The 12,790-nt window shown below is 31.0% G+C and overlaps 1 protein-coding gene across 1 annotated transcript in view; it reads left to right on the top strand.

Moving 5' to 3' along the window:
- The window catches only part of LOC112682920, a 68,949-nt gene that overhangs the window by 33,808 nt on the left and 22,351 nt on the right, over positions 1–12,790 (top strand). The window contains exon 5 of the mRNA XM_025553734.1: positions 6,837–6,860. Within this exon, the coding sequence (XP_025409519.1) occupies positions 6,837–6,860 (24 nt within the window). The remainder of the gene's footprint in view (positions 1–6,836; positions 6,861–12,790) is intronic.

Raw genomic sequence — 12,790 nt, 5'->3', positions numbered from 1 at the left:
ATTACACTGACGATTTTCCGCCGTACGCGTACAGTTATTATTGTAACATCAACAAACTAATTCCGCTAATGAGACGTCGTTCGCTGGCGGAAAAGTTTAAACGATCGCGAACAGCTTTCTACGATCGGTACATCTCGAACCACGGCGCAATAGTTGGGAAACGTCACGATAGAAATGACTGATCATATGGCGACAAAAAGTTTTCGTCGCTCGCGTTATCCTACGCATCCGGTCAAAATACAAACTATGCTTTTATGATACGACGCGAAGCGCGCGCGGCTATATTTTCGTATTAAATCGATTCTCATAAATATTTTTTTAATTTTTAGTTTTATTAAAGTCGTAATTTTTTTAAAGTGATTTTATTTTTTAGCAAATATTTTCATGTCTAGAAATTATTTACTAATTAAAATTAATTTAATCATTGTTTAATTGTTAATAATTAAATTGTTGATGAAATCTTATTTAAAATTATGGTTCATCATCAATGACGTACAGTGGATTTCGAGAAATGTAACCAGAAAAATTAGTAGAAAATGTAGATTTAGTAAATATACGGTCTACTATATTTCATAAGAATAAAAGGTACCTATGACTCTTTTTATTTAACTAACAATTAATAAAAATATATAGTTTTGATTAAACGATAAATAATTTGTGCTTGGTTTTGAATAAAGTCTTCAATTACTTCGTCATAGAAAATAAAATTGCATTGATAGAATGAAAATATACTTCCCACCGTGAAAATCGACGGCCGACAACAAAAAAATATCGCCGCGTTCGTTATATATCCTTAAACTCGTTTATTGTTTTATTATTGTTGAAAATTAAAAAAATGAAACTAGTCAAAGACGTCATTTAAATTGTAATAATATTGTTAGCTTCTCGTTTTTTCTTTTTCTCATGCATGTAAGCAACGGTCACATAGCTCACGTGCACCCGATCATCATAACTCAGGTCAGCTACGCGTTGTATTAAGGGCTGGGTTATAGCTGTCTTCTTTCGGGTAACAAAACGAACGCCCCGGAACGAAAGTCTACGAGAACACGAACAATAAGAGCTCGAGGCCGTATCGATAACGAAACATAATTGCAATACCTATAGGTACTATTACGTACGGGCAGTCAAGACCTAGGGCGCCGCATCAAACTTTGATTGGGTTAGGTGCGCGTATATATCCACAGTAACGGGATTCGTGCAACCGACAAGCGAGAAATCACGTGCGCGTTTAGTTGTGTACAGCGAAACGTTGTCAAAACACAGTACTCCGTAAAACCAACAAAATTAAAATTATACCATCCCGGAAACGGTTATACGGATTTTACGACCGCGCGCCCGTTGTTGATTCAACGTATTACAAACATTATACTTGAACCGACGCGCAATATTATGTATGCGTTAAACGCGTGCTATGATAATAACCGGTGTTTTTCGTTCGGTCCGTACGCGCTCGCCGACCTATATCGATCTGTATTTACTTAATAATAATAATAATAATAATAATAATAATAATAACAAAAACAACAATAGTAACAATATTTTGATTGCTGTAATGGAACGTTAATATTGTTCTCGTTGCGCCGCGCCCGAGATGTGTTCCATGTAAATATGTATACGTGCGCGTGCATTATTTTCGATGACCGCATGGTACGCATCGGTTGGATCCGACGTCGTCCGCGGTTTTGTTTCTCTCCTCGAGGGCGAACCACTGCGCTATCATTATTATCATTATTGCTGTTACGGTCTCCGCGAGCGGACGGGGTCGCCACCTCGTACGCGCACACATAACACCCGTACACGGAACGCCGGCTACAGGGCCCATTAGCGCACTGTTGATAACGAAAACACTATTAACTGGTCGTGTTTATTTATCGTCACCGCGTGCCTGCACGACGGCGGTCGTCCCGGACCCCGTGACGAGTGACGTTGGACATCTCCTCGTACGCAGGCCACGTCGGTGTGGACCGGATTGCTGTCAGATTTTAAAACGGAAACGAATTTTATAAACGATGTTCGACGGCCGCGTCAGACAGGACGCGGGTGCGCGTGTGCGTTATAAATGGAATTTCGAAACGGTTCGAAATGAAAACTGGAAGCGTACGAAAACGTTTAGAGAATTAAGGGGAAAGAAGAAGAAAAAAAAAAAAAAACTAAAAACTAAAATTAAATCTTAACTTTTGGCGCTTTCTCACGTAAAAACGAATTTCTTTTCCACGCGTACTATCAATTATCGTCATCGTCTCTGCACTTCTGTACGGATTAGGTTTTTATATTTAGACGTTTCTCTTCAAATCATTTCTCAACCCCGCCGGTGTGATTTAATTGTGTAATTTCACGACGTGTACGTAAATTTTTTTTATTTTTAAATTATTTTACGCTCGCGCACAGTCGGTGTAAACACGATTAATAAAATCGGAATAAATGGCCGAGCCACGTGAACGTCAAAACAACCCATCACGCGTCGAAATTGAAATCAATCGTTTTTTATATACCTCTAAATCACTCATCCCGTTGCGAGTTGTACAGCCACGGCGGTGGTGATGTATCTTTCGATCAGATATGTACGTTCGGACACTTTTCATTCGCACTCGTGGGTTTTTTTTTTCTTCAAACACTTGTAACATATAGCGTGCTTGTGCGGGGGTAGGTGGGGCGACGTGTTATTGGAAATAATGTGCCGACACCGTATCTTATTTACTCGAAAAGAGACGAAGAGCTTTGGTGATGCGCAGCGTAAAACCGTCAAACCGTGTACAGTGGTCTGCTACTCCTGCAGGAATCGATCGGTCACATACAGCACTTTTCGCGCAGAAGAAGATTCAGAATTATTTGAAAAGTTTTGCGCGATTGTACGGTGTGGGGCACGTGACCCGTGTATTTTACGCCAGAAGCAGACGAGATGGTTTATTATTATTATTATTATTAATATTATTAATAAAACGACCGTCGACTGACGGGAGTACGAAATACAACAACGGCTCTGAGACGGGCAAGGGGAAGGGCGATATAGAGGTATTTGATAGCGATAGAGTGTGAGGGGCGGGTAGGTTGTAGTTTTTGTTTCGCTGCAACGAACAAATGTTTGTGTTTAAAAATATTCGTTAAAACATTCCGAAAAAATAAAGGCTCGGGAAATATCCGTTGGATTTCGCAACTGTTATTTTCACGGTCGAGTGCACTGAAAAAATTCCTTGGTAAAATTGATAAAAATCTAGTTTAAATTAACAAATGTGTCGTCACTATACAGCCAATAAAGAAATTTGTTCAACTCACAAAACCAAATTGTTAATTTTTGTATTTGACAACATTTTTATCATTTAGACAAAAGTTATATTATGATTTAGATAATACGCTTTTGTTGTGCCTAACTTGATATTTTTTTGCTGTATTGTTTACGACAAAGGCAAATAAAAAATGAAAAAATATTCAAATATTTAACAACATATTTTAATAAAATATATTATTAGCACACCATAGTATAATTCATCATCAGAATCATTATTTTTGCAACTCAATAAAATATTTCTTTTTGAATGATGAAATAATTTGTTACCATATAATTTATTTTATCAATTCGATAAAATAGATGTGTTGTACCAACATATTTGATATTATTGTAAGGAAAATAAATACTGTTTCAGAAAAAGTTCAACAATACTGCCTTTTTATATACTTAATACATTAATATAGTAACTGTTTTTTGTGGTGACAAAACTAAATTTACACGTAAATGTGTTTGCATGAATTAAAAAATGTATTTCATGATAATATTATTTGGTTTAAATTAGGGTGAAATTTATCCTATTTTATTTTAATTTAGTACAAGTATTTTTGAATAAAAAGTCAAACCGTAGCCGATTGAATTGGATATTATAAATTAAATAGTTTAAATAATATTAAATATTTTAAAACATAGATCTATTGCTTTTATAACAGTAAAAACTCTAAATTTAATTGAATCAAAATAAACAATTACTTCTTTTGGCTCTAGTAGGGTATCGACAATTAATCGGCTGAATCGGTAACTTAAATTGATTACGATTAGTAATATACTCTTCAACCATTTTCACTGTGTTACAAATACGATGAAGGTATTTTGCGAATCTTTTGTTGGATATTTTACTAGATTTTTTTTCTTTGTCATGGATTATAACTTTCTTTAATATAGGAACAAAAACAGAGTATAATAAGTAAAGAGTAAACAGCTTGTTTAGCATCTGAAAAAATATGTTACTGGAGATAATTATGATCATAAAATGTATACAATAACAAATTAATCCATGATTTACTTTCACTTGGTTTTTCAATATCTTTAAAACGTATTAATATGTTCCGAGAATTGTAATTCTTGACTTTGGTTATCAGGGCACCTAACATTTTTTTCCAATTTTAATTCATAATTGCCACGAATATTAAAACAATCAGGATAAAATGCATTAAAGTCGATATCAATCTGAAAATAAATCAGGAAGACGAAAGATAAGTTTTTAGTGTATGATTTATACTTTATAAAATTTTAAGTTAAATCAGATGATATTTAAGTCTATCTAGTACCTATCTATATATATATATATATATATATATATATATATCAAGAAATAATATAATTAATAAAAGTAATTATAAAATTCCTTATTAGGTACTACAATAATTCATTTTAATAGCATAAAATAACAATAGTAATGATTTGTATGTTTGAATTCATTAACTATTGATAGAATATCACAATATAATATAAATGTAATCCAATATTAAATATATTTTTACATACTAATTTATATTGCATTGGTATCATAAAGCTTGACGATTCTTTAACGATTTTTTAAGTAGATATAGCCTTTTTAATTGTATTTAATAGATAGTTCATAGTTGCACTCTAATGGCGTTCAAGTTCACAAATTGCATCTGTCATGTCTGATTTTGTTAAAAACTTAATTTATATCTTCTTCAGGTTCTGTAATAAATTAGTAATACATTTTATTATAAATAACTAAACAAAATTTTAAGAAAATGAGTTATTTGTTTTAATGAACTCGCCATAATTATTAGCATCCCATCGATTAAAAAGTTTAGTATTAACGGATTTAGGTGGTGGAATTAAAAATAAAAATCTTAATCATTTGAGTTGGTAATCTTGAAAAATCTCCAGTAATTCGAATAATGCTCAGTCTGAATTTGTCCGGACTATCGAAGCTCTACTGTAATCACTATGTTGTTATAGGTATTAGGTACCTATTCGCAAAAATATTTTGAAATTTTGTTTATAATATTAAACAGAAAAAATATTAAGCCATGAAAGTTGATAACCCAGCTTGTGCGTATAATATAAAAAAATAATCAAAAGTTAATATACTTACCTTCCTCCTATTATTCCATTTAAATTTGTGTGTACAGACTTTTGTTTGATTTACTCTAACCAGTCACCATATTGTCCATATTGGATATCCACCACCGATGAGTATTTGTACATAAATAATAATAAACACGTGAACTAAAAAACTTTTAAACTATATCATTCGCAATTCTTAAATTATCGGTATTGAAATCAAACCGACGTTTAAAATAAACACAAATACTATATACATATAAAAAATACGTTACATTTAACAATACTTTTTTATGGTTATTCGTTGGGATGATATAGTTATAGATTTAATAAATACACTTATATATTGAATTTGACAATATGCTTATCAATTAAATAATATTTCTGTTATATTTATAAAATAATGTCCATGCAATAAATGTTAGATTTGTTAATATTCTACAAATCTATTTTGTCAATATAACTTTTATTCAGCGTGAGTTTCCTGTGAAACGTATACATTAATATTTATATATAAAAATAACTATCGAAGTCAGATTCTTGTGAATACATATAGTAATACTATAAATACATAGCAGAGGTGGCAAACAGGTCGATCGCGACATGAGTTCGCGACTCCCATTAATTTTAATTTTTTAAATTTTTTTCAGAAACCAAATAAAATATTTATTTATTTTTGTAAATATTTATACTTTGTTCGACCCACGAATATGATAATTTGATTCATATAAATTATTAAAGACAATATATATATTACAATACGTGATAATAAATAATTATGAAAAACGAAATGATACACTGAGATCCAGTAGCTGTGTAAGTATATTATATGTAGTCTAATGTATATTGTGTACTAAATAACTGTCTTTATCACGTCCGTAAAATATATAAAATTACGTGTTTTGTAAAATTAAACGCTATTATTATTAATTAATATATTAAATAGAAGAAATAAAGGAAGTGCAACATGCATGTATATAGAATAAATGTTTGCTCCGCGACAACCTAGAAAACTCAGAAGTCGATCATAAGTTTATAAGAGTTGGCCATCCCTGATATATATATAGTTAACACGTACTGGGCAACCGTGTATGATAATTCCTTAATAATTATAATAATTACAAACCGTTGTAGGTGGAAAGTTTACACAAACAATTCTGAGCTCAATCGAGTTCGTCGGAATATGGGTTCATACAATTATGCATGAGTTCGGGCGGTTAAGAGGTATTGAATACGAAATATATGATGTACATTCAGAATTTCAATCATGCTTACTCTGGAAAAAATAACACACGAGATATGTAACCATTATAGCATGAACGTTGTTTATAAAAACGGATTATTGACGAGTATATAATAATAGCGTAGATGTACTCGTTATTTTTAAAATATTTTTCTATTATTTGTCAAAATCTCAGTTGAAAAATACCTCGGTATTTCATCTCTGAAATGCACACTAAAAAAATATACACAGCTCTTCTAATTGTATGTTTCGTTTTTCTGTTCACAGGTAACACTGAAAGCCTTTCTGCAGGTAAGGATACATTTTAGATTACTTTATGAATCAATAGCGATTGATATAGCTATTTGGAGAGTTGAATTGGAAATAATTGATAGAAATCAAAAATAATGAAATAATGAAAATAACATTATTTTTATCGCTACTCAGTATGAGCGACATCAAATTAAAAACATTTTAAAATTATATGAAACCTTAATTACAAATTAACAAAAACTAATCGCTTCTAAAACGTTCGTATGTTTCATCCGTTTTATATATGCCACTTACTGTAGATATCTATTATGTGTTTGTTAAAGAAAACATGAATATCCATTTATTTCAAATTGTTTTTACAACTCAACCAATATTAGTGCATAACATGCATACTTTTATCAACAATAAAAACGACATAAAAATAAATTCGTTTTTCGTACACATTACAAACACCATTATTATCTAGTACATAAATTATGAGTAATTAATAGTTTTCGATTTTATCGTTTCTAAAACTATAACACTTGTGGCAATTTGTTCCCCGCAATATTATAACACTAAATATATAGAGGTATAGAAATATCTAGATATTATTTAAGTTGAATATAATTTTAAAATAATAATTCAATTTTAGTATTTTCTGCATGTGAAAAAGATAATTAAAATTATGTACGAATAAATTAGAAATAAATGTGAACCTTAAACAACAACTTTTATTATTTCAATTTTACTATTACACGTACCGGATTGTTTCATCAAAACTATTCATATTTGTAACAGAAACATTTGCCTTATTTTTATTTCACGATTTGATGTTTGGTTGAAATATTATTACAATTCGATAGAAAAATGTTTGACCTTTAATGCTCTTATAGGTATTTCAATAATTTATTTATACAACAATAACATTATATTTATGGAATTGAATGAATGGAATTTTATATTTTCCAACCTTCATCAGAAGAATTTTCTCTCGAGTCTGGTGAAAATGATGATAACGTTAAATCCTGGTTTTCTGTTTTGATATTTGTGCAAGCGTTGCAACACGAAGAATTGCCATCCCGCACAATTCGCAAAATTTTGTATTTTCCGACGTAGAGCTCGTAATGCATTCCAGTGTATCGGTCTGTCGTCAAACGTTGTTAAACATTTTTAAACGTGACGCTATCGTTTTTCCAAGATTTTTATTTTATTCGTAAATTCCAGATTATCTAGTCGGTAAAACTTCTTCATTTTAAACACGTATATTTTGTCACGCCGTCGAACAACGCGCGGCCACGCGAGCACCGTCCTCCATTGACCACGAAATTAACGAGTTAATAGTGATTAATCGCGGTAGACTTTCGCACAGCTTATTTATACGTCGGATGCCATATGCATATTATTAAAACCGTCCACGTGCCCATAATAAACATATTATCATTGCACAATCAGCGACAATCGATGGGGTCCCGTTGTCGTTAGGTAGGTGCATTTCATGAATAATATTCAACCGTGCGTTACCGCTCTTTGTAGTTTGTTCCGTCTACGTATATAGATACCTAAAGTGTAATAACATTCACTGTGCTGTCACGCGACGGTCGATTGATTTGATCGTTCATAAATACATAACAGATATATTATACTCGTAAATATACAGACACACCCGTGGTGTGTCAGAGAAGCGGTTCGAGACAATCTCGAAATTTACGTTTTTCTTTGAAGTGGTTGCAGGAGCCAAGTTAGGTTAAGTCGAATCTGATTCCCGGTCATCGTATTTAAAAATATTGTACGAATCTATTGAAACAAATACCCTTAAAAAGTTATCAATTATTACTCCGTTTGTGTTGTTCTTAATGCATTGCGATACGAAACTTATGAGCGGACATAATAAATGTGGGTGTACCTACTATAATGATGTACTATACTAATGCAGAGTTGCATAAATGTCCATTAGGGTCTAAGGGATCCTTAAATATTTAACAGTCAAACATCAAATAGAGGCTCATGATCCATCCATTAAAATTTAACGAGATGTTAAATTTAACGAATTTGTGTAAAATCTGAAATAGATATAATAAAGACTTTACCGAAAAACGAGAAATTACATAAACTGTACTATATCGATTAAAGTTTTTTCGGTTTTACCAACCGGTTTCAGTTTGAACGAAAATAATAACATTATTAAAATTTAATATTCAAATGCGTGTACCTACCTATTTGATGATACCACCTTATTAGCGAGAATACAAACCCTCTACGCATAATTTTGAATGCTTTGACAAACTACATGCCCAGTGGAAGAAAAGTGAATCGCATATAATTATCTGAAGGGCCTTAGTTTCCCTCAAACTCCCCACAGTCGTGCGTACGTGGCAAACGCAAACACGCCTATTCTCCTGTACAGACCACAGCCCGTCATCAACGTATATATACACTACGAGTATCGTTTTGATTCTGCCAATGATGGTTAATTAGATTATTTCATAATACCTAATATTTAATACCAAATGAACTCGCCTCTATACATATTTTATACGTCAATCCTTGCGAGTAACGTTTTGTGTTCATAAAAAGTTGTGATTTAATAAACTTTCAAACAGGGGAAAAAATGTTTATAGTAAAATTAATAAAAAATTCACATTTCGGTAACAAAAATAAATAAATAAATAAATAAAAATACTATTACTAACCGATTTTCAACAAATATGAAATATGAAATATGTTTGTGTTTTATTATGTTGTGTTGTGTCTCTACTGATTAAATTATCAGTTATGTGTAACTTAATTGGTATATAATATGAAAAATGCATTACGAGTGCTCCAGAAGTTTATATGAACTCATAATTTATTGTAAATATTATTTATATGGTGATAAATTAGTTATTTTTGAAATTTCTAAATTACTCATAGTAGTTTAAAAATACTGATGTAATACAGAAAATATGATAATTTTTAAGGATATATAAAGTTTAGAATTTTTATTATTGTTGTATGCAGTATTATTAAATTAGAAAATTTCATTGCGAAACTATTTTGAAAGCCTAATGAGTGATAACAGAATTATGACTGTAGTGACAAAAGTAAATTTCGTGAACACACATTTGTGAACAGCTTTTAGTAAGCGCTGAAGTGCGTTTAGAATTATATTTTAAGCACACCAAGGTCTTGCTTTAAAATTTAAATGCACCCGTTCCATTGACTTTTGTTATTATTTTTTTTTTTAAATGTTGTCAAACTCATAGGGAAAATTTTAGAAATTTATTGATTACAACGTCATCGCCACATTATTATGTTTTGTTGAACAACGAGAATTTTTTTTCTCTCATAATACATAGCCGTATTTAAGTAATATTATAAAATAGTTTAATGGAGTAAAATTTGCGTGTCATTGTTTGTGCACTCTGAGCGTATCGTATTGGCAATGATATACAGTGGCGTATTCAGAATAACTTTATGGGGGTGGTTACAGGAATAAAAATATATCTACAACATAATATTATATGTATTATATTATATCGATATGCACATTTTAAAATTTATTTCTAAACATTTATTGATTAAATATTATATTGTCATTCTTATAAAAATTAAAAAATAATATACCTCCTCGTATTTACAATATTTATTACAGTTAATAATAATAATAATAATAATAATAATAACCATTATTTAATACCTATTAAAATAAATTTCAATTTTTAATTATAAAATTAAATTAATTTTTCTTTTTTTGTTGTTAATTCGTTTAAAATAATATCGTATTATAGAGAACGTTATTACCTGTATATAATATTACATTTTCATATTTGGATACTTGGTTAATATTAAACGCAACTGATCTATTGATATTGATCGTAATAAAACGCAAGCAATTATTAAAAATAACATTAAAAAAAAGTCCAAGGGGGTGGTTTTACCCCCAAAACCACCCCCATAGATACGCCACTGATGATATACATGTATTATATTCTATAGAAAGACGAGTGGATAAACATATCGCCGCCTAGGACTTATTTATTTCTCCATACACACATTGTAAAGGACCAAACCATCTAGTTACTATACTTTTATTTCTTTTTTTTATATTATTTTTAATTTGATAAATTTAATTTTAAACGCAATTGCGTTTACACTACACGTGTCGGTAATAAAACATACACACATAGCGGATAAGTTAGGTTTATATTTATATACACACTAACGCACATATACACATAAGTAAGTATATTACACATATAAGTCTATACAAAGCGCAAAAGGGATTGTGTTGTCTGCGGCCTCCTAGTGTATATTTATGTACACATATAGACGTGTATCTACGTTAAGTCGTCTCGTTTGCTATGGCGAACAACCACTGGTCGTAACGAATAAAAAAAAAAACCCCGGCGACGGCGTTGGTGGATAAATTTGATTATAAGTTGTGTTTTCATTATCAATAATGTGATTTTATAGAATAATTACACTTCTAACGAAATATACGCGGGACGAGGAAAACAACACGCTATTTCAACCGCAGCGATGCGTATTTTCTATCTCCGGCGACGATGATGTAAAAATGATGAGTTTTTGCGACTTTTATCTTCAAAAAATTATTCAACTTCCGAACCCGACCCGAAATCCCGAAAATTTCACCGTCGTAGTATATGGGCGTTTGATAATGTTATAGCAATCGTGAACTTCTGCGTATTTTATATACTGTGATAATGCCATGCAGACGTAAACAGCGGATGGACCTACTAGGATTTTTAGATTTCAAACAATAGAATTATAATAATCAACCTTTTCGGTAACTCAAATTCAAGATATACTGTGTCATTGGATAGAAAGGTCATCTAAAATAAAATTTAGTTTCATGTAGGTACCATAGATCAACTTAATTCATTGGTACATGATATAATATACTAATTGTTATTTTATATAGTTATGGATCACCCTTCTGCAAAATTTATAATAAAATTGAATTATTCAAACGCCGCACAATAGTTCTTACTAAAAATTGAACATGATTTTTTTTCAACGAGACTATATTAAATTAAAATTCTGCAATGTATCCGTTGTATTTATTTTTATTTGAACTCGGTCAACATGTTTCACAAAAATGAATTGTCTTTTACGCCATTATTTTTTCCCACAAATGGACTGTGTACTCAAATGGTAGTCAGAAAAATGTAGTGATAACATTGTTGTAACTCGTATGTTGATGTATTAATAATACATGCACTGCATAATAATTTAACGCAATAATGGTGCACAGAACAAGGTTTATGGTATTGTACCGCTGAGCATGGGCGGACTGGGTATCGATGGGCTCGGGAGAAAGGGACGTAAACTGAATCTATTATAATTACATTTTAATTAATAAATATTTTTTGCTAATTATGCTCAATTCATCCAAATTCGGATATTCTAATAGTAAATGATCGGTGTTTCACCATTATATTTTAATATTACATTTTGTATACTCGTACGGGTAATTAATATAACACTATTGAGGGCCCAGGAGGCGATCGTCCCTTTGCCTCTTTGGCCAGTCCGCCTTTGTCGCTGAGGCCAACAACACAGACGGTTTAATACGAATAACCTTATTTGTTGTAAATTGTGTATCAAAATCCGTCAAAACTTTTATTTTTAAAATCTCAGCGCTCTGCAATAATAACTACATACAAGACCGCGTGTTATGGCGTGCAGTCTGTGTTATTTTGAAGATTGGTAACAAATTTTCTTAGTAGTTTTTTACGTTTTCCTTGGTTTTCTCGACCATTTTGTATACTATACTATTTGTAAACCGATTTATTTTTTCATTTTACCCTACACGATTATTATTATTATTATTATTATTATTATTATTATTATTTCCACGCCTTTTTTCTTCTGCTATCGGTCACTAACGCAATCAGTTATTTCAAACAATTTAATTTTTCCATTTTTTATTTTATCTTTTACTGCTATACACATGCCATTCAATGTTCGATATTTTCGTCTTTTTT

This window comes from Sipha flava, unplaced genomic scaffold (assembly GCF_003268045.1).
Source record: "Sipha flava isolate LNK unplaced genomic scaffold, YSA_version1 0_pilon_pilon, whole genome shotgun sequence".
NCBI lineage: Eukaryota > Metazoa > Arthropoda > Insecta > Hemiptera > Aphididae > Sipha > Sipha flava.
This window is presented reverse-complemented; position numbering and strand designations above follow the sequence as displayed.